This window comes from Lethenteron reissneri, chromosome 15, assembly GCF_015708825.2.
Source record: "Lethenteron reissneri isolate LAM-NWPU_2019-01 chromosome 15, ASM1570882v1, whole genome shotgun sequence".
Classification (NCBI taxonomy): Eukaryota; Metazoa; Chordata; class Hyperoartia; order Petromyzontiformes; family Petromyzontidae; genus Lethenteron; species Lethenteron reissneri.
The window spans coordinates 11,951,541-11,978,658 of record NC_083793.1 but is presented as its reverse complement, the minus strand read 5'-3'; the positions used below and the strand labels follow the sequence as shown (position 1 = coordinate 11,978,658).

Below are 27,118 nucleotides of genomic sequence, written 5' to 3'. Positions count from 1 at the left end.
CTTACTGTTCGTAACTCAGCTTATTGTAGAGTATATTTAGTATACTGATGATACTATGTAGTTTATACTTTAGTTGTTTACGTGGTGGTTTTAGTTACTGCAGCTACATACTATTAACACTCCTTCCCTTTATTAATGCTACCCCTATCTCCTCCCTTTGATGCTGCTAATCCTGCATAATGCACGGACATAAGTAGTACTATTCACATACCTGCATTTCCCATATCCCCTCCATTTGATGCTGCAAATCCTGCATAATGCACGGGCATAAGTAGTACTAATCACATACCTGCATTTCCCATATCCCTTTCCTTTGATGCTGCTAATCCTGCATAATGCACGGTCATAAGTAGTACTAATCACATACCTGCATTTCCCATAAATATGCTAAATTCCTCTTGAAATGCATATTCTTTTGTCAAGGCGCCCTTTTTCCCCCTTCCAACCCAGCTTATATATATGCTCCAAGCACTGTGCTGTTTCATTCAGACGCTGTCGCCTCGACAGACCTGGTTTTCACCTGAGGACGGCTGCTTGCGTTGTGGCCGAAACGTCGTGAGAATTGTTTTATTATGTTTTATTTTTATTATTTTATTACTTTCCTTCTACGTGACTTTACCGCAAGAACTAAAGAAGACTTGGAGAATATCTGCAAAGAGGAGTGGGACAAAATCCCTCCTGAGATGTGTGCAAACCTGGTGGCCAACTACAAGAAACGTCTGACCTCTGATTGCCAACAAGGATTTGCCACCAAGTACTAAGTCATGTTTTGCAGAGGGGTCAAATACTTATTTCCCTCATTAAAATGCAAATCAAGTTATAACATTTTTGACTTGCGTTTTTCTGGATTTTGTTGTTGTTATTCTGTATTTCACTGTTCAAATGAACCTACCATTAAAATTATAGACTGATCATTTCTTTGTCAGTGGGCAAACGTACAAAATCAGCAGGGGATCAAATATTTTTTTCCCTCACTGTAAACCCAAAACCCTATAAATACCTAACCCTCTGAACCCCTTTACCCTTAAACCCCTTTACCCTGAAAACCCTAACCCTCTAAAAGCCTAAACCTCTAAACCCTTCACCCTTTAAACCCCTATACCCCAAATATCCTAATCCTCTAAACACCTAACCCTCTAAACCCCTTTACCCTGAAAACCCTAACCCTCTAAACCCCTAACTCTCGAATCCCCTCAACCCCTGACACTCTCAACCCCTAAACCCTATAACCCTCGAAATCCCGAAACATCTAAACCCCTTAACCCTGAAATAACCCGAAACCTCTAAACCCTTAACTTTATAAATCCCTAACCCTCTAAACCCCTAACCCTTTGTGTGGAATGTGGTGGGGGTGGGATCATGGGGTGGGTGGGTGCAATGTGTGTGTGGTGTGCGTTGGGTGGTGGGTATCAGGGGGGTGAATGGGTGCAGGGTGTGTGTGGTGGGTATGGTGATAGTGGTCGTGGTTCACAACGATCCGTGACCACCACCACCACCTCTACTGTGTGGTGGACCGGCCACCACACAGCAGCACGCGTCGGAGGAGTGAACGGATGGTTCTCCCTATGCGGGCCAGACTCCCTGGCTTCCTCTTCTCCTCTTGCATCACCTGATCCTCTTTCCTTGTCATCTCCTTCTCCACCATCTTCTCCACCAATGTCTCCTCCACCTGCACCACCATCTCCTCCTCCTGCTCCTTCGTCCATACCTCCTCTGTCTCCCCCCTCATCTCCTCTTCTTCCTGCACCACCAGCTCCTCCACCAGGGTCTCCTCCTCCTGCACCACCAGCTCCTCCACCAGGGTCTTCTCCTCCTGCACCACCAGCTCCTCCACCAGGGTCTCCTCCTCCTGCACCACCAGCTCCTCCACCAGGGTCTCCTCCTCCTGCACCAACAGCTCCTCCACCAGGGTCTCCTCCTCCTGCACCACCAGCTCCTCCACCAGGGTCTCCTCCTCCTGCACCAACAGCTCCTCCACCAGGGTCTCCTCCTGCACCACCACCTCCTCCACCAGGGTCTCCTCCTCCTGCACCACCAGCTCCTCCACCAGGGTCTCCTCCTCCTGCACCAACAGCTCCTCCACCAGGGTCTCCTCCTCCTGCACCACCAGCTCCTCCACCAGGGTCTCCTCCTCCTCCTGCACCACCAGCTCCTCCACCAGGGTCTCCTCCTCTTGCACCAACAGCTCCTCCACCAGGGTCTCCTCCTCCTCCTGCACCACCCGCTCCTCCACCAGGGTCTCCTCCTCCTGCACCACCAGCTCCTCCACCGGAGTCTCCTCTTCCTCCACAACAACCGTCAGCCATTTAGAGGCCTGGGCGAGCGCGGAGGATGGGGGCAGCGCCGGCTCCGCTCTGTTAAGAGATGCGCACGACACCGTTCCAACTTCCTGCTACAACAGAGATTGCACTCCCCCCCCCCCACCATCGTGCGGAAATAGATTAACCAGGTTAATAACGATGCTGCAGTAACGCAGCATACCTTTGCCCATCGTGGGTCTGGTTACAAAATGGGCATTAGTCTTGCGATATCACACTGGATGAAAGGCTACATGGCAAATATATGGCTGCTTCATTATTTGTCCTCACCCAGAAACCAATTATAAAAATACATCCGTATATAACCGAATGTACACGTGGGGTTTGAACTGTACATGTGTTCGTTTGCAGGCAGCAGGGCTGGAACTCAGTCAGAGGGACCTGGGTTTGATGCCCAAACTTGGGCCACTTTCTCCGTGTGGAATGTGGAGTGTGTTCTACCCCCCCCCCCCGTTTTATCCTGCATTGGTTTCCAAAATCAGAATATATTATTTAGACTGGATGAAGAGGAATCCGATAAGCTATGAAGCTCTTCTTTCACAGATATGCAGTCGAGGCACAGGGTCAGCAAGTTACAACAACAAACAAAAGAAAATGAGTGCAACGTGTAAAAATGTAAGCAAGTCACAAAATAATTGAGCATATAAGCACAAAGTACGTAAAATCCTGCCAGTTTTTCAACACTAAATACAAACTTGGGCAAGGCAGCAAAACATCAACAAAAACAGCCCCAGACCTCACCACAACACACAGTCCCTCAATAAAATTGTACATTAAAATGTAACTTTCATTCCTTGGGGTTTGGCATTTTCCTCCACGTAACCGAACCCTGACACACACGCCACACAACCAGTGTTGGATGGACATCCTCGGCAGTGTTAGAAATTGAACCCCCAAATCACTCAATAGGAATCGCATAGCAGCAGTAGCAAAAGCAAATTTGTTCTGTACTGCAAACAACTTGGCAGGACTCTAATTAAAAAGAGTCTTGAGGCTGAGTGAGGCTCATGCTGGCTAAATAAGGGTAGTAGTAATCAATATAGAGCCGGGTACGGTGTACTGGGGAAACCGCCCCGGGCAGCGTGCTTCTGGCGGCCCTGTGCTTCGATGTCACGGTGTCAGACGTAATGTCTTTTTAACACGTAGGTTTTCGTACCAGATTGGCTCACAAATGATGACATCACATTTATCACTATTTAAGACCGAAACGGGAGTATTTCTCCATAATTTTGGCCGTCACCTTATGAGGCTGGTTGCAATCCCTGGCAAAATGTCGTACTCGAATTGTAAAAGTGGTGGGTTTACTTTCCAACACACTGGTGTGCTGATCTAGTAACGAATTGTCACATTTTGTTTACATGATACACCTTACTAATTGGCTGTGTTGGGTGATGGTGGGTTTAACAACACACGTATATCTACGCGATCTAACCGAAACAAACCTGTATTATTAGTAATACTTCCGGTTTAATTGTGACTTGCCCCGGGCTCCACACCTCCCTATGGACTGTCTTGAACATTTGACAAGCAGATTGTGGCTTACCGTCGCTCAGCAGCTCCAAAACACTGTACACTGCCAGGAGTAGCAGTGGTGGTGGCGTTGCTGGTGGTGCTGGTGGCCGTGGTCCGGAGCCAGCTGTGACCCAGCGCCTGCGCTGGCGTCATGCGACAATCCGGATCCCTCTTCTTGGTTCTTTCGGTAAAGTCACGTAGAAGGGAAGTAATAAAATAATAAAAATAAAACATAATAAAATAAAATAATTCTCACGACATTTCGGCTACAACGCAAGCAGCCGTCTTCAGGTGAAGAATGAGACACTACCAAACTAGGAGCTTATATATAAGCTGCGTTGGAGGTGGAAGAGCGCCTTAACAAAAAGAATGTGCATATGAAGAGGAATTTAGCATATTCATGGAAAATGCGTAGGCGTTGGGCGGGGGGGTTTCAAAGTCATATTATGCCCATGCATTATGCAGGATCAGCAGCACCAAGGGGGGGTGCAGGGATTAGCAGTAACAAAGGAAAGGAATGTTAATGATATGTAGCTGCAGTTACTCAACAACCACGTAGAAAACTAAAGTATAAACTACATAAAAAACTAAAGTATAAACTGCATAGCACCATCAGTATACTTACTATACTCTACAATAAGCTGAGTTACTAACAGCAAGTAATACATTACAATTCTACGTCGTAAAAATTCTATAATATGCTTCCATCTAAACTTTATTATCTTACATCACACGAGCATATACCGTACTATATACTGCCATAGATAAACCCAACATTAAATTATATACTGTATTGCTGGAAACCAACCTATACCTTTTAATATAATACTATGTATTATTCTACACACCCTAATGTGTATCGAAATGGTTTATTACGTCCTTCCAATGATTGCTAAGCCAGAATCCATCTTCTCGGTTAAAATTGTCTCTGTGTTTGTATATGTGGATCGCCTCATGAACGAATCTCTCATGATAGCCAGATGGCTTGCAGAGAACCTCTGTCTTGGAGAAGTCAATATCATGTGAGCCCACTGAGTTGTAACAGTGATCTGCCACGGCTGAGGTGTTTGTCCTACCGTGTTTCAGGTCAGCTTTATGTTCACGGATGCGGTCCGAGACATGTCGTTTGGTTTCCCCAATGTAACTGCTACCACAGAGGCAACTTAGTTTGTAGACGCCAGGGTACTGTATGTCTGGAACCACATATTTTACAGACGGTACCAGATCACGGATTTTATGTACTGTGTTGAATCGGACCTGGATCTTGTGTTTAATCAGGATTTTGGAGATCTTTTTTGTGACCCCAGTAATGTAGGGTAAGGTGATGGTCTTGAAAGGCTCCTCAACAGGATCCTTCTTGATGGTTGGAGTGATGGCTTCGCGGATTGTGTAGTCGGAGTAACCATTAGCCTTAAGAGCTTGGCGTACGTGTTTGAGTTCACTGGCAATGTGTTCATGGTCGGAGATGCATCTTTTTCGACTATCCTTTTTGGATGTCCTAATCAAAAGGAGACCTGATGGTTCAATGAACCACTCTGTCTACAGGAAAGCCACCCATACGGATGCTTATCTAAAACCGGATTCCCACCACCATCCATCCCAGAAGAATTCCCTCATCAAGACTCTATATCATAGAGCCCAATGCATCTCCGACCATGAACACATTGCCAGTGAACTCAAACACGTACGCCAAGCGCTTAAGGCTAATGGTTACTCCGACTACACAATCCGCAAAGCCATCACTCCAACCATCAAGAAGGATCCTGTTGAGGAGCCTTTCAAGACCATCACCTTACCCTACATTGCTGGGGTCACAAAAAAGATCTCCAAAATCCTGATTAAACACAAGATCCAGGTCCGATTCAACACAGTACATAAAATCCGTGATCTGGTACCGTCTGTAAAAGATGTGGTTCCAGACATACAGTACCCTGGCGTCTACAAACTAAGTTGCCTCTGTGGTAGCAGTTACATTGGGGAAACCAAACGACATGTCTCGGACCGCATCCGTGAACATAAAGCTGACCTGAAACACGGTAGGACAAACACCTCAGCCGTGGCAGATCACTGTTACAACTCAGTGGGCTCACATGATATTGACTTCTCCAAGACAGAGGTTCTCTGCAAGCCATCTGGCTATCATGAGAGATTCGTTCATGAGGCGATCCACATATACAAACACAGAGACAATTTTAACCGAGAAGATGGATTCTGGCTTAGCAATCATTGGAAGGACGTAATAAACCATTTCGATACACATTAGGGTGTGTAGAATAATACATAGTATTATATTAAAAGGTATAGGTTGGTTTCCAGCAATACAGTATATAATTTAATGTTGGGTTTATCTATGGCAGTATATAGTACGGTATATGCTCGTGTGATGTAAGATAATAAAGTTTAGATGGAAGCATATTATAGAATTTTTACGACGTAGAATTGTAATGTATTACTTGCTGTTAGTAACTCAGCTTATTGTAGAGTATAGTAAGTATACTGATGGTGCTATGCAGTTTATACTTTAGTTTTTTATGTAGTTTATACTTTAGTTTTCTACGTGGTTGTTGAGTAACTGCAGCTACATATCATTAACATTCCTTTCCTTTGTTACTGCTAATCCCTGCACCCCCCCTTGGTGCTGCTGATCCTGCATAATGCATGGGCATAATATGACTTTGAAACCCCCCCGCCCAACGCCTACGCATTTTCCATGAATATGCTAAATTCCTCTTCATATGCACATTCTTTTTGTTAAGGCGCTCTTCCACCTCCAACGCAGCTTATATATAAGCTCCTAGTTTGGTAGTGTCTCATTCTTCACCTGAAGACGGCTGCTTGCGTTGTAGCCGAAACGTCGTGAGAATTATTTTATTTTATTATGTTTTATTTTTATTATTTTATTACTTCCCTTCTACGTGACTTTACCGAAAGAACCAAGAAGATGAATCCCTGCAGTCACGAAAGCTTTAAATCGAAATCCGGATCCCATCTGTTGAGAGACACACGGGGGTCACACGCGGCGCACATGGTGAGAGAGGCGTGGTGAGAGCATTGACGTTCCTTCCCTTCTCCCACGAGGTCCAGGAACGCACGGCAGCAGCGGCAATCCTTCAATACGCAGTACTCTAAAAATGCCCTGAGCCTCGCACTGCCGAGTAGAATCTTTAATGACCCTCCAAAGAGGGCGATCTTAACACCGGTGGTACTGGTCATCGGCAGATTCACTCAGCTCCAAATCTTCCTGGTGATCGGATGAGAGCGATCGTTGATCACCTTGGTGGGGGAAATCCTCATGGGGAGGGGGGAGAGGGGAGGGGGATGATTCTTACCGCAGGCAGGAGCTGACGAATTCAACAAACTCCAGGTCTTGGCTATTGAGTGCCCCGTGAAGTGACAAGCTCCCTGGCACCCTTCTCTTGACTGGGCAGAACATCATGCCCACACGATCTGCAGGAGACATGCACAGCAGGAGAGACACAGTCACCAACCACCATTTTGCCCACTTACCCACCCACTCACTCTCCCACACACCAATTTACCCACCCACCCACTCACCCAAGGAATTGAAAATACAAAGAGGCCCCCCCCAATGGCCACCCCAACAGCTCCAGGCCACACCCTAACACTGAATCCGGTCGGTTGCTCGCCCCACCCGTCAACTCACCAAAGTAGTGTATTCCGTCAGGAGCTGCATCCATCATACATCTTGGAGGCAACCCGAGGATCTGCACATGGTTGAGATAAAGGCAAAGGTCACCCATGTAGCTGCAGCCGACTAGGGGCAAGTGCTTATAGTAGTGAGTAGAAACAGCAGCAACAGTAGCGGCACCTGTTGAGGGCCAGGACTGTGGCACACACAGAGAGGGGATGGTTGGCCATATTGAAGCAGGTACACACCGCACTAGGTACTCATTTGAGGCTGAGTCGAACTCGGGGATGCCCAGTACCGGTTCAGATAATCCTCACTGATGTTGGCCGTGATTTGGAATCAAACTCGCATTACCGGGTTTGTAGCTGAGCACGTGAACCGCTGCACCACTGCTTCCCCCACACGTACAAGACACACGTGTACACACATACAACATACGATGGCTGCCATTCGCCAGGTCACTAAGTACCCAATTGCCCCCCCCTCTCCTACCTCCCCCCCCCCAGAGCCTACAACTGGGTGAACGCCCAGTTGGAAATACCTCCATGCAGCACGGGAGGTGGTCGTCGCGGCTGTCCGACTGGAATAATTCCCTGCCGGTCACCAACTCCGCCACCGTGCAGCCCAGTGCCCACATGTCCACTGCACAGGTCAATCTGTAGCCCAGCAATACCTCCGGAGATTGGAATGACAGGGTCCCACCAACATGCAGAGCTGCACAACAATCACAACAACAAATATGTATGTGTGTACTCACTATGTCATGAACAGCATCGTTATCACACACTGTCACATATACAGATGTAGGGGTTATTACGGGAGAAACGGCGGACAACAAACACAAGGCTGTCGGCACTCACATACACGGGTGGTCACACCGACGTCCGCATCAGTTATTGCCCACGCCCCCAGCCCTCGGAGGCGATCCCTATAAAAGGTGGAGACCCAAAGAGCTCAAGGCAGTTCGACACGAAGCTGACCAGTGAAGATCCAAGACTCGGAGATTAGGCCCTGGGACTCCCCGGTCTCGCCGTCCTTATAAGGGCCGAGCCGGGTAAGCCAGTGGCGCGGCCCAAGAGCTTCCAGACCGCTGCCCTTATCAGGGCAAGGCTGGTTAGCTAGTGCCGAGATCTGTGCTTGCCAGGGCCAGATCAGTCAGTCTCCCGTAGCCCAGTAGAGGAGGACTGGGGGACAGGACAGAGGGCGTAGTACTAGGGTGGGTTTCCCATAGTACGGGTGAAGGGGCCGATACCCCTTCAACTATTGTACCTGTCCCGGAGTTAATAAACAGAGTATGCCTCAACTTCGACATCGTCTCCTCGAACTTACTACATCTGGTGTTGGAAGTGGTCCAAGCATGGATACGAGACGGAAGACTCGTGCCCAAGACCCAGGAGAGGATGACGACGAGGGAGGGGCGGTGCAAGACATCACCGCCGACGTACCTGCACAACTGCTGCCGGCTCCGACATCGGCGGGCTCGTCGGAGAGGGCCGGGACGTCGACTGACGAGTTGGCGTTGGCTCACTCGCGGCTGGCGGAGCTCCTGTATGCAGCGGCCGCTATGCTGGAACAAATAACTCGCCTGGGGCCGGGAGGAGCGACGCGGCGGGAAGATGGACAACGCCCGCCAGAAACTCCCGCCTTTACAACAGCGGGGAGACTCGAAATTCCCACCACGAAGACAGTAGGGGCAGAGGGAGGAGCCCCAGCTCGTCACGCGGGGGACGGAGCCCAGCCAGCAGCCGCCACGTCATCGGCGGAGGCGGGTCGCAGTGGCGGCCTATCAGGGGTTGCAACGTCACCACCATCGGACGCCAGCACCGACCAAGCCCCGACCAACACGTCACTGACGGCGCGACACCCATTAGAGTCCACCATTACTCGTATAGTACGGGGACGCGATACGGATGCTGCAAGAGGATCAGAGACGGAGCCGACATTCCAGCAACGCCTGCCGGCCCTGCAGGTATTTGTTGCAAGCGACGGCGATTGGGGGGGGTTCCAGCGCCGGTTCTTGGCCCACCAAGAGATGGCGGGCTGGTCGGACAACGAGGCGCTGTGTGCTCTCCCGGCGATGCTGGACGGCGACGCCCTGGGCACCCTCACCGCTGCACCCAAGTCGGCACGCTCCACGATTCAGTCGGCGCTGCAGCTGCTGGCCACCGTTTATGGGCCGCCCTCCGATTGTCGCCAGTTCTTCTATGAACGGCAGAAGGGTGACAAGGAATCGCCACTTGCTTATCGCACGGCCCTGCTGTCATTGGCGAAAGACGCTTTCCCGCGTATGGACGAAGAAGGGATCGATGCGATGGTGGCCGAGAAAATTTTGCTGCTGGCCGACGATTTGGACTTCATCATCCTAGCACAGGACGATGCGGATATGTCATCATTGCGGGCTGCAAGGCACATTCACGCCAATCTCATCTCCCAGCGGAGGAAGGCGAACAAAGCAGCTGCACGACACACCGTGGCGGCGACCTCTTCCGGAATGGAGGGGGCCTTCGCTGCGGATCGTTCTGCAGGATGGCGATCTGCCGAGCGACCGGCTCGGGACGTTCCGAGCCACCGAGACCAGCCCAAGTCCTCTGGAGCGCTCGTCGTCTGCTATAATTGTGGCCTCCGGGGCCACGTGGCGTCCGGATGCCGGGCTCCTCGACAGCGCGGTGCGAGACCTGGAGCTGCGGACGGCCCTCCCCACAAGCCTTCGCAACATCCTCGGGCAAGTCATGGCACCCCACATGTTCGGCCTGCACACACACCCACTTTCCTCTCACAAGGTCCGACACACGATTCTCGGGGTTTGGGTGCTGGTGCGTCGGGTCGCGGCATGTCGGGGAGGGCGCTCCAACCGGGCCAATGATCCGAGTTGGCTCACCGAGTTGTGGCTGCATCGGCGGGGTCGTCCGTTGTCGCGGGGCATATTGACGGGGTGGAGGTACGGCTACTGGTCGATACGGGAGCTTCGGCAACTATCATTTCGGATTTGATTTATAATATCCTGCCCGTTCAGAGTCGCCCGTTGCTCCCTGTCGATATACCGTTTTACGCTGCGAATGGGGGCTCGTTGGGTATTATCGGACAAATTCGAGCGCAAATTTCTATAGGGGACATTAAACTATCTGGCCCGGTGTTCGTCTCCTCCTCGCTGGCTATTCCGTGCCTGTTGGGGACAGACTTTTTGGCCAAATTGCCCATCAAAATTCTGATTGACCAGCAATGCATCGAGCTTCTATCGGGCCGATGTATTACGTTCCTACCTGCCACCCCTGCCTTGCATACTGCCTGTGCTACGGTACAGGCGCTCGTTGCTCGGACGGTGCGTGTACCCCCGGGGGCACAGATGTTGGTACCCCTGCGCTTGCGTCGACCGTTCGATAAAGGGGTCTCTGACCGGGGCATTATGTTGGGACCATCTAGAGCCGGGGAGAGTGGGCCAGATCTGGTGACGGCCCAGACTATTGTTAAAGGGGATGGGGACCCGTTTATCGCGGTCCTCAAATGTCGGGACACGGACGGCAGTGGTTTCGCAGGGTACCGTGTTCGCACACGCGGTTCCGGTACCTGCGGAAACGCCGATCATTGGCCAGGTGGCCACCGATTCTCAAACGCGATTAGCCTCAGACGCTGACGAGGGTTGGCTGGATGCGTTGTGTGCTGAGTCACCTGACCTGTCCAACGCACAACGTGCTAAATTACGTGCCTTATTGCGAGAATTTTCCGACGTCTTCAGTAAACATAAATACGATATCGGATGTACCAAATTGCTACGCCACCATATTGACACCGGTGACAACGCTCCTATCCGCCAAAATCCTTTTCGGTTAAGTCCCGCCGAAAAGGATCATGTCAAATCGGCTGTAGATGACATGTTGAAATCTGACATCATTTCTCCCTCGACCAGCCCTTGGGGTGCACCCATAGTGTTGGTTAAAAAGCACGACGGGTCCCTAAGGTTCTGCGTTGATTTCCGGCGATTAAATAAGATCTCGGTGGCCGATGCTTATCCGCTTCCTCGAATGGACGAATCGCTGGATGCCCTCGCGGGATCGCGATTCTTTTCCACTTTGGATTTGCTCTCAGGATTTTGGCAACTTCCCTTGGACGACGAATCTAAGCCCAAAACAGCTTTCCGAACGCCGCACGGCCTCTTCCAATTCAATCGCTTACCCATGGGATTACACTCTGCTCCCGCGATGTTCCAGCGCCTGATGGAATTGGTCCTCGCTGGCTTGCAATGGGAGGTGTGTTTGATTTACCTGGATGACGTTATCGTATTCAGTAAGACGTTCGAGGAACATCTTGATAGGCTTCGGGCCGTCTTTCTCAAGATGCGCGCTGCTAATTTGAAATTCAAGCCACAAAAGTGCCATTTGCTGCGCGAATCTGTTAAATATTTGGGTCACATCGTCGGCCGGTCAGGCATCTCAACTGATCCCGCCAAAACGCGTTGTGTCAGCTCCTGGCCTACTCCCACCTCGGTGGGGGAGGTTAGAAGCTTCATCGGCTTTGCTTCATATTACCGCCGGTTTGTCGCGGACTTTGCTTCCATCGCTAAGCCACTACATGCCTTAACGTCAAAAGGGGTCAAATTTCATTGGGGGCCGGTGGAGGACGCCGCTTTTGTCTCTCTTCGGGATGCCCTGGTGGGGACCCCGCCGTTAAGCTACCCTGATTTTTCCATGCCCTTCGTGCTCGACATGGACGCAAGCAATACCGGGATTGGAGGTGTGCTGTCACAAATTGTGGGTGGCGTGGAGCGCGTTGTGGCTTATGGTAGTAGAGTATTGTCTCCGGCCGAGCAGCGGTACTGCGTCACCCACCGCGAACTGTTGGCTATCGTGTTCTTTATCCAACAGTACCGGCCATATCTGTACGGCCGGCATTTCACCGTCCGTACAGATCATGCGGCGTTGCAGTATGCCCTACGAATTAACCAGCTATCGGGGCAGTTGTCCCGATGGCTCGAGATCATGCAGGATTTCGATTTTGAGACAACTTACCGAAAGGGGATTCGCCACACCAATGCCGATGCCCTATCACGCCTGCCGATCGCTCCGGATTGCACTTGTTTCTTGGGTTCGGGCCGTTGCAAATCGGCAAGTGACGGCCGGGATCGGGTTCTTGCGGCCGCAGTTGATACTCCTTCGGACGCTGGTCCTATTTCGGGGGGAGGGAGAGATTCCCTACTAGGCTTGTCAAGTGCTGAGTGGGGTCGCCTCCAAATGGAGGATGCGACCCTCCTGGCGCTACGACGTCGCGCGGAAGGATCAGGTCAAGGGAAGTCGGGCGTTGACTCATGGGGGTGGTGCCAGGGCCTACTCATGCATTGGGACGGGACGATCCGCCGTCACAGGCTGGTGGTGCCTTCCACGTTGAGGGGTAGGGCTGTATGGGCTGCTCATGAACGGCTCCTGCACCTGGGTACCCTCAAAACACTTGCCATGCTCCAGCTTAATTACTTTTGGCCGGGCATGGCAAGAGACGTGGACGATCTGCTGCGGTCCTGTACCCAGTGTGCACAACGGAAGCCGCCAGCGAAGGGAGCCAGTCCACCGCTCCAGTCCATTTCGGTCACCCGGGTTAATGAGCTGGTCGCCCTTGATATTTTGGGACCGTTTCCTTCCACGCCGAGGGGTAATAAGTACCTGCTGGTTGGCGTGGAATATTTCACGCGATGGCCTATGGCTTGGCCCCTCGCCAACCAGTCCGCAGCGGCCGTTGCGGAGGCTTTTGTTCAGGGCTACGTCCTCGACAAGGGCGCTCCGGAACGGTTGTTGACCGATCAGGGAAAGAATTTCACTAGTACCCTTTTACACGAGGTATGTGGCCTTCTGGGTACAAAGAAAATTCGTACCTCGCCTTACCATCCACAAACGGATGGGATGGTGGAACGCCTGCATAGGACTCTTACGTCCATGCTATCCCACCAGGTATCTGAGTCCCAAAACGATTGGGATCTACGGATCGGGGGAGTCCTGGCAGCATACAGGATGGCTCCTCACGCGGCGACCGGTTTCTCGCCATTTTTTTTGATGTACGGCCGCGAGTTTGATCCGCCTGTCGCGACTCAGCTGACGATTGCCGCGCCTCATGCTAAGTCGAAAATTGCCGACCATGTTAAATTTAACATCCTTCGCTTGGCGGAGGCACGGCAGGCGGCCATGCAAAACTCTGACTCTCGCCAGAAACAAAACGAGAGATTGCGATCGCGCCGGACACACACGCACGAATGGCACCCGGGCGACCGAGCATGGTTGCACTGCCCCCAGGTGCCATTGGCCACCTCTGCTAAGTTGTTGCGACCATGGAGGGGCCCCGTAGAAATTGTGCAGGTTGTGCGGCTTCAATGTGTGCGCATTAAGTGGGGGAAGCGTCGGTGGTTTGTGCACCCTTCACGGTTAAAGCCATTTTTTGCTCCGCACGCTTCCTCTCACGAAAATGGCCGAACATGTGGGGAGTCCACTGACTCCGGGAGGGCGGGGTCACCGCCAGCCTCTGATCCGCTAATGACTGTCCCGTCTTCAGGAGCCCCATGACTGAAGCCCTCTTGGCTGCCAGCCTCCCCCGTGGGGGTCGGCGCTGGCACGTCCGGGAAGCCGGACGACCAGGCACCTGCAGATGCGACACCTGCCACCGACTCTACCAAGCCGGCCCCTTGTGACGGGCCCGCTGCACGGACTCGCGCCAAAACGCGCCGGTTGTTATGATTAGCTTTCCGCGCGTGTTCCGTTGCTGCGGAACCCGCTCATTGTATATATGTTTTTTTTGTTGGTTGCGTGTTGCGTGTGTGTGGTTGCGTGTGTGTGTGTGTATGGATGCTTCTTGTGCGTGGGGATGGCGAACCACGTTCTGTATATGTGTTGCATTTTTGGGGAGGGGGTTTTTATAGGGAACCATCGGTTGATGTTACGCTTGTTCGTGTTATTGTTACTGTTACGAGGCACACGTGTATTGACTGTGTTAATCTTTATTCTTGGGAGTTGAGGGATTGTTGCAGCCGGGACGGCTGCGAGCTGTACAGGGGGGGGGTGATGTAGGGGTTATTACGGGAGAAACGGCGGACAACAAACACAAGGCTGTCGGCACTCACATACACGGGTGGTCACACCGACGTCCGCATCAGTTATTGCCCACGCCCCCAGCCCTCGGAGGCGATCCCTATAAAAGGTGGAGACCCAAAGAGCTCGAGACAGTTCGACACGAAGCTGACCAGTGAAGATCCAAGACTCGGAGATTAGGCCCTGGGACTCCCCGGTCTCGCCGTCCTTATAAGGGCCGAGCCGGGTAAGCCAGTGGCGCGGCCCAAGAGCTTCCAGACCGCTGCCCTTATCAGGGCAAGGCTGGTTAGCTGGTGCCGAGATCTGTGCTTGCCAGGGCCAGATCAGTCAGCCTCCCGTAGCCCAGTAGAGGAGGACTGGGGGACAGGACAGAGGGCGTAGTACTAGGGTGGGTTTCCCATAGTACGGGTGAAGGGGCCGATACCCCTTCAACTATTGTACCTGTCCCGGAGTTAATAAACAGAGTGTGCCTCAACTTCGACATCGTCTCCTCGAACTTACTACACAGACACTAAGAGACTTGCACACACACTGGTACACAGACACACCCACACGCAGAAACTCACACCCAGGTGAGGTTACTCACGTTGACGTTTCACAAAAAAGCTGGTGCCAAAGTCCGTGACCCTGATGGTGCCGGTCACGGTGTCCTTGATTAGAACATTTTCCTAAAGCAAGAGAGGCAGAAGGAATTCACACTCGAAGGTTACGCCAATAGCATTCATCCAGCAGTGGATCAATCACGTACCACAGTACATACTAAACAGGGGAACTAGGTGAGGCGTAGCGCCGTCGTCAACCTTTAGTCAAGTGCAACATTCCCTGTTTTCTGACAGCTGCCACTGGGGGTGCCCCTTTCAAATGCGTCAAGACGAGCCATGTTCGTCGAGGCTCATCACATGTAAAGCTCTCTGAAGCACCATCTAAGTAAGAGGGTGCGGCTCTATAGACAACTTATCCTAGTTGCTCACAGCTGCCCGTTAACGAGTTACGAACCAAAAACCACACTCGAGGGCGCACGGATTTAGTGACGATTTGGGAAGTTTTCCATTCACAGCATGGAAGCCGACAATGGGCACCTGTCAGTTCAAACGCGTGTTTGGCACGTTTTGAAAATCATTCTTTTCAGCTCCGGTTTGTGTTTCTCAAAGTTTGTGGCAACGCTGTGATCTACATTGCTGGTTTTCTCTGTGGCGAGTCCCCCAATAGCGACACGACTCTACACGACAGTTTAATTCATACCGGATCATCACCAGAGGTAACGTGACCCTGTCTCCTTCCAGATAGACGGACAGAGCTAACACATCGACCCTGTGACCAACGTGGGCGGTTTTCTCTATGGTCCGAGTCCCCAATAATGACACAACTCCGGAACAAAGTCGCGCTGAACGCTGTGTCCACTCACTGGCTTGATGTCCGCATGGATGATGCTCCTGGCCTTGGTGTGGCAAAGGAACTTGAGGATGCCCCTGGTGTAAGTTTTCACCATCCCCATGTGCAATTGCCGGAGCCCCGCTTCCTTAATCACATCATGGAGGCTCTCCCTGTGAAAGAGGCAGAAGCAACAACAATTACAACAACGACACAGTGTCAGTGTCATACCCTGCAATACTGCGTGGATTATGATAACGACAATATTAATATTCTATTTGCACATTCACGACTAATATGAGTCATAGTGGGTTTAGGTCATTGGTTTGCTGATAAACCGAAGCAGCTAGCACTTCTGACCACTTGCTTTCATTGGCTCTGTTTCCGGGTGGTGGAGTTATCTATTAGGAGATACAAACTCCACGCAGAAAGGCGTCCGTGTTGAGAATCAAACTCAGGGATTTTCACCGAGGGGCACAAGCGTCACCACTGTGCTGCAGCCAACCTGCTGATCGAGTGGAGGCGTGGCTATATAAAAGTGGGCACATGCCAGCTCCACAGTATCGCAATGCGAGGTTGGCACGGGAATCCCAAAAGTAACATTTAGCCCCGGTGGTGTGATGTTATCACCCCCCCCTGGTGTGGAAGAGATCGGGGCTTTGATCCTGACCCTGACGCATGTATATTCTGAGTTTGCATGTTCTCCCCCTGGTCACGTGGATTTTTCTCCGGGTCCTCTGGTTTTTCTCTCCACATTTAGAAACACGTGTTTAGAATGTTTGGCTGCCATACATTTCCACATCAGCCACTTTTTTGAGCTATCATTTGTAGCCAGGCCGCTTGTGAAAAATAACTAATAGAGCTGTGGGCTTTACCTGCTAAATAAAATAGTTTTTGTTTAGCTAATGAAGTTAACCACGCCAAGGGGGGGGGGGGGGCTGTGGGAACACATGGTACGTACTTCAACAGCTCCAGGACAATGCAGTGGTGTCCTCTGAAGTCAAAATGGTTCAGGACTTTGACGACGTTGTAGTCCTCATCACTGCCCTCGCCCTGAAGTTCCAGAGCCATCTTGATCTCCATTCTCTGAGATTTATCACGCTTGGAGCTGTGCAGAGAAAATCCACAAATGAATCATGACTTAGACTTGCTTAAGAAATGACCAGAAACAAATTATATTCAGAATTAAATAATTATACCTTCCCCAAGTGTAATGTCATTGTAAGTTCCAGTAGCGCGCTCATGGAAGGTTCCAGAAAGGATAGGGAAGAGGATAAAATAAGCAAGGGATAGAGGGGGTTTGGGGTGCTGACTTAACGTAGTGATTCCCTAATGTGTGAATTGAGCCGACTCCGAGCATGGCCCCAGCCACACTCAGGATTTCCAGAAGCTGAGCCAAGCCACGGCTGAGCCACTCGTGTATCTTTATCAGCAGCTGAGTGGCTCAAGCCTGAGCCAAACCACGGCTGAGCTGGAGATGAGCCTGAGTTTTAGAGATTGAGCCATAGCTGATTCGTGACTGAATGTGGCTCTCACAAAGCAAGGCATTATAACGTGGAACATCATGGGACCTCCTTTGCCAATACCAAAATATGAGAATAGATTTTCCCCTTTTTCCTGGCAACAAAACAGGTGTTAAGATGTAACAAAAAACTGAAACCTTTTACAAGAAATCATGTCTGAATTAACCACAATACTTGTGGTCAGTATGCAAACAAAAAACATACTCTGATAATATATGCATTGTCTTTTAAACTGATTGGTCCACACCAGACAGCTTTCTGTTGAGTCTAGTCTCAAAACGGTGTTAAACCAGAGGACGCCAAAAGGCGTACAGCACAAAGACAAGCACTATCAGAGGAATGAGAGCTCGGGGTGAGCAGCTACATCATGGGACCTCCTTTGCCAGTATATCTTTGGTACTGGCAAAGGAGGTCCCATGAACGCGCCCGTTATGACATGGGACAACCTCATTAAAGCGTAGAACGTGCCTTTTATTGGGTGGAACGTGCCTTTTATTGCGTGGAACGTGCCTTTTATAGCGTGGAACGTGCCCATTATAACGTGGAAGGCTCCCGTTATAACGCGGACCGCACCAATTATAATCCGGAATGCATCTGTTCTAATGCAAGAAAGTGCCGATTATAACGTGGAATGTGCCCGCTATGAAACTGCACGGCTGAGCGGTATGATACAGTAGGCGGAATGCGGAATTATAACGTGACGTGACAGCATACCCTCCATTATTGGTCTCTTCATATCACTGTGTGCGTGTATTATATCTTGCAAAACTTTATCGTTACATTATATATGGGGATATTATGTTTGCTTAATGTGCTTTCCCTTAACGCGGCACTTTTCAGGAATGCATCTCCCAGGTGAAATGAAGAATTAATGTAATGTAAGAGTGAACTGATCCAGAACAGGGGGAGAACATACAAACTCCACACAGGAGGGCACCCGAGTCAGGAGTCGAACCGGGGACCCTCTGTGAGGCACGAGTTGTCACCACCTCATCACACGGCCGCCCACAGCAAAGGACTGAACAACAACGTCGTCCTTGTGACAAGACCGCTCTGAATTCTTACCTCAATGGTGATACCAAGATCTTTACGGCCACCAGGGTGTTCCTCATGTGGTCAAGGCACCAGATCACCTGGCCTTGACCTCCTTCCCCAATCTTCTTCAGCACCTCATAGCGGTAGTGGAGGTGCTCATGCTGAACCTGCACCAAATTACAATCATTTAGACTGACTATATTTTGAAAATCACAACATGTAAGAAGTGTGAGCATTATTTTACGAAATAATTGTTTTATTAAGTGTTTGGTTTTCTTAAATCTGTAATTGTGGAATGCTCTGTCTGCTGGCTGTGACACCCTTAAAAACGCTCATTAGCTCAATGGGCTTAGCTTGGGAAATAAACTTGATTGTGAAGTGTGTGGGAGAGTGCATGTGTGCTGTCTCTGGGTGGTTGGTACTTCAGGTGCAATGACAAGAAGCCACGAACCTCGCGACCGCTGCGCCTGTGACCGCCCCCACGGCGGGGGCTTTGTGGCGAGTCTCACCGGAATGTAATGATGTTCGTGGTCGTCGTATCCATCGTTGTTTGGTCCCCGGGATCTGTTGCGGAGCGCAAAGTACCATACTTCCTGTATGGCGACAAGCTCCAGCTTCTCCCGGTGGGTCATTTGAGGGCCAAAGAGAGCCAGGATTGCTGCAGGCAAGAGAATAACAACAACAGCTGTCGGTGATCATTTGTTTAGATTCCTTTTCAGGAGGTTCCTGCAGATGATTTACAGAGAATGGGGGTGACGCTGCTGCCATTACGTCTGCTGTGTGATCCCAATTTGAGGAGTTTGCAGGGGACTTGGATGTTTTGGCCAATTCCAGTTATGTCTGTATGTTGAACTTATTTTGCACCATGCTTCGGCAACCCTGCTAATCAGAAGTGAGGGGGAAGGACAATAAACTAAAAAGTTCGCAAAAATTATAGATTTAAAAGAGCACCGCTCCAGTGGCTTCCTAATGTCGGAAGAGCATTCCAGATGACTGCCGAAGCACATCTGACAACGTGCGATGCAGTGACCATCTTCGTTCGATGTCCAGCTATATGCAGCTTTGATGACGTCTTAGGTTGCTTGGATTTGACAACGGGGTTAATGAATTAGATAAATATAACACAGATATGCCAAGGATTTTATGAAATAAGAATAGCTTTTACCCTTCCTGGCACAAAAACAGGTGTTAATATGTTCAAACACCAAATAGATACCTTTTGCAAGGCATCACGTCTGCATTTACCACACGTACTTGTGGAAAAATATGCAAACAAACATGCTCCGATAATATATGTGTAATAATCTTCCAGGAGACGGCTTCGGAATCAGTCCTTTTTATTTCCACTCCACCATACACTTTCCTCACTCACTCTCCGTTGCAGGCAGACAACGGAGAGAGGACAGACTACGCACGAAGTCCCCTTCGCGCACGTGGCAACCCGAGGCCCCGTCCGCGCGTGACCCTGCTCTTGTTAGTTTCAGTCTGCTCGCGATCGTTCCCTCTCGCTCGCTCTTAAGACCTTCGTCACGTGGTTCCCCCAGCCAATCGTGTATGGACAGCTTCGACCCTTCTCGATGGTTCCCTGTCAATCCCGGGACCACGCCCCTCATCCGGCTCCCCATTAGCTGGGGCCCCGAATGGCTAGGCCAATCACTTCTGATGACCTGTCGTGATGACGCATGGGCCATGGTCCCAATCTCAACCCTTATTGGCTACGAGCAGGACCGGCAAGCCAATCCCCACGTGAACCCTCTATGGCTGTTATTACATCACCCCCCCCCCCCCCCCCCCCCGGTGAAAAAAATTGAGCCGTCTCGGCTGGGAAAGGGGTGAAGAACCAATTCCGTGACATCTTATTAGGGCACCAAGGTGCGTTTAACAATCAGAGGGTGAACAGGCGTTCCCGCGCCTAACAACATATAAAACAGTCACCCATAATAATTATAAGAAAATCACAACATACATTAGGGCGCCCCTGCAGCGCAGTAACGACAGGACTTAAGCAAACGATCAAGCGTTAGCGAAACGGAAGAGACTTCGACCGCGTACGCGACGCGGGACCCTCTCCGCTCCCAGCGCAAGGTCGCTTCGCTTCCGGACGAATAGGAGGTGGCAGGCTTGAAGGAGAAGTCGGTTGTTGGTGCTTGGTCACGTCCAGGGCGGGCCCCGTTCGAGGGGGGGCAGCGGGGGCTTCCTCAGCCCTCAGAACCTGTTCATCTGCAGGAGGCACACCACAGTCCCCCTTGGGATCAACGGGCGTGTCAAGCGGCGCGGTCGGCCCGGCAGAACCCGGCAGGTCAGTTATTGGGGATGAAGGACCGATACGCGCGTCAACATAGGGTTTTAGTCGCGAGGAATGAACATACCAACGACGTTTGCCGTATTGTATGCGGATACTTTGCGAGTTCCGAACATCCACGAGCGTCACAGGCCCCCGCCATGGCCTGTGCAGTTTAGGGGATGTGCCCGCCGGTACCTGGGGGCAGTGGAGCCACGCCAGGTCTCCCACTGACCAAGGCATGCGAGAATGCGATCGGCGCGCGTACCGTTCGTTCCTTGCCTGAGCACGGGCCGTCGCACACCGGGCAGCCTCTCGCGCTTCCGTTACTCGTTCAAGCGAGTCACGCACGTGGTCAGGCAGGGAGTGGGACGGTTGTTTACCCGGCGTACCCAGTTGCACATCGATGGGTGGGACATTTTCACGGCCATACATAAAAAAAAACGGCGAGTATCCCGTGGACGTGTGCGGAACCATGCGGTATGCCGCCAAGACGCCTGGTATGTGCAAGTCCCAATCGGTTTGCTTTTCACTGACCGTGTGACAAAGCATAGCGGAAAGGGTACGGTTGAATCGTTCCACCATACCATCTGTTTGTGGATGGTATGGGGAGGTGCGAACTTTCTTTGTACCTAGCGCATCACAAACTTCCCTAAGCAATTTCGAGGAGAAATTCCGGCCCTGATCTGTGAGCAGCCTTTCAGGTGCGCCCTTGTCCATGACGTACCTGTTCAAGAAAGCGTCGGTGATAGACGCTGCCGTTTGGTCGGGCAGAGGCCAGGCCATCGGCCATCGAGAAAAATATTCCACCCCTACCAGAAGGTATTTATTGCCCCTAGCCGACGGGGGAAACGGCCCCAGAATGTCGAGAGCCACCAATTCGTTGATACGGGACACTTCAATGGAACGCAACGGTGGAACAGTGGTTCCGAGGCGGCTTCCTTTTCGCACAGTCATGGCAGGAGCGGACGAAATCATTGATGTCCGCCGTCATACCGGCCCAGAAAAAATCTTTCTGCATTGCGGCAACAGTCTTTTGGACGCCGAGGTGCATCAACTTATCAGCGTGCAGAGCACGGAGCAGGTCGTAGCGAAGCGAAGTAGGCACCACCAAGCGTGGTTGGTCAGTCACCCCGTCGGTACACATTAACAATCCCGACTTACCCCGGAACATCTGCCACTTCCAGCCCGCCAATTGCGATTTCTGTTTCCCAACCAATTTACGTAGTGGAGACAGCGAGGCATCGGCCTCCTGCTCGCGCAACCAGACTGCGTGCGGCAGCCGTAAGGTATCATCGGTGTCCACCGACACCTGCTGGTCGTCCTCTTTCGCTTTCGCCCCTGCGTCGTCCTCATTCGCTATCGCCCCCATAACTGGGCAGAGCGACGTAGGCGGTGCGGCGCAGCGGTGCGTGCCCTTCAGGCAAGTGCACGGAGGAACGGGCGGCAGCCTTGAGAGCGCATCAGCGTGCGCATGACGGGCCCCCTTTCGGTATGTTATATCGAAGGAAAATTCCTGTAACGATTCTAACCACCGGGCCAATTGGCCCGATGGCTGATCCAATTTGAGGGAATATTGCAAAGCCGCATGATCAGTGCGGACCAGGAATTTCCGTCCATACAGGTACGGTCGGTATAATCGAACAAAATGGACAATGGCCAAAAGTTCCCGCCTTGTCACGCAATATCGCGTTTCTGCAGGGGACAGAACCCTGCTGCCATACGCCACCACCCTCTCAACACCGTCCTTACGTTGCGACAAAACGGCCCCAATGCCGATATCACTAGCGTCCGTATCAAGGATGAACGGCTGTGAAAAATCTGGGTAATCTAACGTAGGCGCCGTGGCGAGGTGGTCCCGAAGTGCCATGAAGGAACTTTCTTCCTCCGCCCCCCATTTAAACCTCTGATTTTTGCCAGTCAGAACGTGCAATGGTTTAGCCAACGTCGCAAAGTTCTTAACGAAGCGGCGATAATAGGAAGCGAATCCAATAAACCGCCGAACATCACCCACCGAAGTGGGTGTGGGCCACTCACGTACACACTTCGTTTTCAGAGGGTCAGTGGATACACCGTCCGAACTGACAATATGACCCAGGTAACGGACGGAGTGTTGCAGGAGGTGGCATTTCCTCGGTTTAAACTTAAGGTCAGCCGCACGCATTCTTTGAAAAACTGTCTCAAGGCGTAGGAGATGTTCCTCGAACGTGCGGCTAAAGACAATTATATCGTCCAGATATATGAGGCACGTTTCCCACTGCAGTCCCGTCAACACCAATTCCATGAGCCGCTGAAACGTGGCCGGAGCCGCGTTCAGGCCCATCGGCAACCGATTAAATTCAAAGAGGCCTTGCGGCGTGCGGAATGCCGTTTTGGGTTTTGACTCATCATCGAGGGGAAGCTGCCAAAAGCCCGAGGACAGATCGAGGGTGGAAAAGAATTTAGCACCCGATAAAGCATCCAATGAGTCATCCATCCTCGGTAAGGGGTACGCGTCCGCTACCGAGATTTTGTTCAGTCGGCGGAAATCAACGCAAAACCTCGTACCACCATCCTTTTTTTTAACCAGAACGACGGGCGCGCCCCAAGGACTATTGGATGGTGAGATAATATCCGCCGCCAGCAATTCATCTACAGCCCCACGCACGTGTTCCCTTTCCGCCGGGCTCAAGCGGTGAGGGTGCATACAAACAGGCGGCGATGCACCGGTTTCAATATGGTGCGACAAAAGCGATGTGCGTCCGAGGTCCAAATCATTTTTGCTGAACACATCAGTGTACTGCAGCAACAGCGAACGCAATGCGTTCCTATGTTCATTTGACAAGGAAGAATTCTCTCCGCATAAATCGGCGATCCAGCGTTCTTGTGAACGATCATGCGGAGGCCCAACCGCGGCCATCCGAGCGCGCGGCGGTTTTTCACAAGAGGCGAAATCGGTAGTGGCGTGAGCCAGCACCGATCCCTCCGGAACAACAACTCGATCAGGTCCCCCATTCAAGACCTGTATGAAAGGTGCCTGACCCGGGTGCACGATCGTTTGTGCCGCCGCCAAAGAAAAAGATTTCGACACGGAATTCGACGGGGATAATAGCACACCTTCCGCATCCCTTCCCATATGAAGTGGTTTTCGGTAACGTAGCGGAATAAGCATTTGTGCTCCCGATGGAACCTCCACCGTAGCCGCAACTACAGCAGTAACCGTGTTACCTGTAGGCGCCTTGGCCAGCAGGGAAGGCAGGAATGCCATCCTACGACCCCCCGGCATTTCCAAACAGTCCTGGTCGACCCGTATTCGCAACGGCATCCGACGCAGAAAATCAGTACCCAGCAAGCATGGAACAGCTAGCGAGCGAGATATTAACACTGGTCCTGCGGCGGTAATATTTCCGATAGTGATGCTCACATCCACCTGTCCGCAGATACCCATGCTCCCCCCATTGGCGGCCACACAAGCATCATTAACTTTGCGTATTCTCGACGCAGGAATGGACAACAAATGAAAAATGACATCCGAAACGATGGTAGCCGATGCGCCAGTGTCCACCAAAATACGGACGTCAACGCCGTCGATGGTACCACGTCGATGGTACCACGTACCGTCGACGAGCCCGACGCCGCAGCCACGACCCTGTGAGCCAATTTCTTCCACTGAGTAGCAGAGCGTGTCAATGGAGCAGGAGAAGTAAAATTACCCTGAGGAGTGTAAGAATGAGTGCGAGTGGATGAGTGATGTGACACGACCTGCCGGGTGTCCGATTTGTGCCGACTCGCCCGAGGTTGTTGCAGCTCCACGACAGGTAGAGGAGATAGAGGTCCCCTCGGCGGAGCAGGCGACAGCAGAGGTCGGCAGCGGCAGTCACGGGCGAAGTGACCCCGTCTTCCGCACTTGAAACACGCGGCCGACGTCGGCCGGCGGTCGGACGACCCGGCCCTCGCACGCGGTCGGCCCGTGTAGTCGCCCCGCTGGTCGCGCAGCCGCCGGCCCGGAACCCTATGCGGGACAGCAGCAGCCAGCATGTCGTCGTCGCCCGAGTCGTCAGAGCAGTGGACAACCAGTCGCGGAGACCACCCCAGAGGCGGCCCGTCGATCTCGGGTTTCCCCATCCACGCCGCCATCTGGTCCCACCGCTTGATATTAAACTTAGCGTCCAGGCAGCGCGCCACCCACCGCGACGAAAGCGGTTCGTGGCCGCACACCGGTAGAGAGATGTTGAGCTCCTGAGACAACTCCAGCATGCGGGAAAGGATGAGAGGATCCAAATGTTCGGCCGTCGCGTTGGGGTAGGCGGCCATGGCCATCGCCATCAACGCCCCCCGATAGGCCAACGACGATTCCTCCGGTGCCCGGTGACGCGACATAAATTTTCTGGTGGCCGATGTCGGCGGGTCGTAAAATTCCGCCATCTCAGTGAACGCATCCCGCAGTGTCTTCTTCTTGGACGCCGGGATGGAGCGGAAGACTCCTAGAGACACATCATCGAGCAGCGTAGGCAGCGCACCCAGCGCTTCTTCCTCCGTCCAGTTGACAGATCTGAAAGCTGACTCGAAACGCCACGTGAAAGCACTCCAATCGCCCCCGGCGATAAATTCTTTTATTTGTGGAAGGCGATGCCCGCGGTGGCAGGCGCGTGCCGCGGGCGTCTCCGGCCGCCGTTCCCGCTCTCCGCTCGGTGCAGACAAAATGGCGTCCGGCGGCCGCGTGGTGGTAGGCGCGCCCAAAATGGCGGCCGACGACTCCGGCGCAGCCGCCCCTCCCAAGACGACGACGTCCTCCCGCGTGGCAGGAGCAATGGCGGGTCCTGCTTCCATAGCAGGACCCCTTCCCGCAGCGTCCAGCTGATCGGCGATCTGGCGACCCATGGCTGGTGAGGACGCCACCGCGGTCACCAAGCTCAGCAGAATTGCGCGCAACGACTCAATCTGCTCCGCCATCAGTCGCCATTCGTCTCTCGGTCCTGCGGTGGTCGCGTCCTCCCCCGGTCGATGCTAAGAGGCGTCGAGGCGAGCGTCGTCAGCCGGCGGCACCAGGGCTGTAGCTCCCAACAGCTCATCTTCATCCGTCTCCACCTCTTCCTCCGACAGAGGCACGGGCAGGTTCTTTTTTCTGAGGTGCTTAGACATCTTGACGATCGTCCAAACAGTCGCAGAATTACTTCTGACACCAATGTAATAATCTTCCAGGAGACGGCTTCGGAATCAGTCCTTTTTATTTCCACTCCACCATACACTTTCCTCACTCACTCTCCGTTGCTGGCAGACAACGGAGAGAGGACAGACTACGCACGAAGTCCCCTTCGCGCACGTGGCAACCCGAGGCCCCGTCCGCGCGTGACCCTGCTCTTGTTAGTTTCAGTCTGCTCGCGATCGTTCCCTCTCGCTCGCTCCTAAGACCTTCGTCACGTGGTTCCCCCAGCCAATCGTGTATGGACAGCTTCGACCCTTCTCGATGGTTCCCTGTCAATCCCGGGACCACGCCCCTCATCCGGCTCCCCATTAGCTGGGGCCCCGAATGGCTAGGCCAATCACTTCTGATGACCTGTCGTGATGACGCATGGGCCATGGTCCCAATCTCAACCCTTATTGGCTACGAGCAGGACCGGCAAGCCAATCCCCACGTGAACCCTCTATGGCTGTTATTACATATGCATTGTCTTTGAAATTGACTGGCCTGCACCAGAGACAGCCTTCTTTATGGCCTTGTCTCGCTGGTGTGAGACCAGAGAACGGCAAAAGTCGAACGGTACATCACCCATGCAACATAGCCACCATGAAGTCCCCCATGCATCATGGTCACTGTCACGTCCCCCTTGAAACATGAACGTCGTGATGTCCCACCATTCAGTGTGGCCATCTTGACGTCACTCATTTCTGTTCTTAACTTGTGGCGACTTGCTGCGGATGGAGGCGGTGCGCGCTGAGGACAGCGCACTCCACGTGGTGCAAGACTCGCCGTTACTCTCCAGCTCGGCTGATCTACACACACACACAAAGGTCCACCACTAGAGCTTGAGGAGTGAGTGGGACTCGGGCAGGACGAGCCATGGCCAGGATGGACAACAATGGCTGACAGTCAAGCATAATAACAGTGACAACCAAGGAACGGAACACATCAGAGAGGAGAGCGGCCAGAGAGATGGTGCGACGAAACCGGCGCTTGGCGGATTATGCCATCACAGGATGTGAGGGGTAGCAGGGTCTCAGGGAGCGAGGCGTTCATCCATCAGTGGATAAATAACAGTGCTGTAGATGCTCACGCGTAGACGGGCATGTACACCAACAGGATCTCGGAGAGACACTGATAGACGCACACACACTCAGGCGGGCAAGGAGAAGCACATCCAGGTATACAGGTCACAGGTAGGCACACG

General features: G+C 52.2%; 1 protein-coding gene and 1 long non-coding RNA gene across 2 annotated transcripts; both read right to left on the bottom strand.

The window, feature by feature from the left end:
• Positions 1 to 1,418: 1,418 nt before the first annotated feature.
• On the bottom strand, positions 1,419 to 25,682 carry LOC133342501 (uncharacterized). The gene is made up of 11 exons (XM_061551654.1): positions 25,568 to 25,682; positions 24,522 to 25,213; positions 22,063 to 22,167; positions 20,949 to 21,032; positions 18,500 to 18,636; positions 16,873 to 17,019; positions 15,946 to 16,084; positions 15,127 to 15,208; positions 7,160 to 7,277; positions 3,862 to 4,011; positions 1,419 to 2,354 (listed from the first exon to the last, which is right to left on the bottom strand). Exons 1-11 carry the CDS (start codon positions 25,680 to 25,682, stop codon positions 1,499 to 1,501), a joined length of 2,625 nt encoding a protein of 874 aa, XP_061407638.1. The 3' UTR covers positions 1,419 to 1,498.
• LOC133342728 (uncharacterized) lies at positions 7,232 to 8,134 on the bottom strand. The gene is made up of 3 exons (XR_009755180.1): positions 8,021 to 8,134; positions 7,495 to 7,555; positions 7,232 to 7,277 (listed from the first exon to the last, which is right to left on the bottom strand). It is a non-coding gene; the product is annotated as an uncharacterized LOC133342728 (long non-coding RNA).
• Positions 25,683 to 27,118: the final 1,436 nt, after the last annotated feature.

What these genes read in the sequence shown, in the direction of transcription:
- LOC133342501 (XM_061551654.1), bottom strand. Translation starts at nt 25,682, where the DNA reads ATGGCGGAGCAGATTGAGTCGTTGCGCGCAATTCTGCTGAGCTTGGTG. An exon ending in CGTGGCTCCACTGCCCCCAG is followed by an intron (nt 18,637 to 20,948) that starts GTACCGGCGGGC and finishes AATTTGGTGCAG; the next exon opens with GTTCAGCATGAGCACCTCCA. An exon ending in CTTTTTTGTGAAACGTCAAC is followed by an intron (nt 7,278 to 15,126) that starts GTGAGTAACCTC and finishes TGTCTCCTGCAG; the next exon opens with ATCGTGTGGGCATGATGTTC.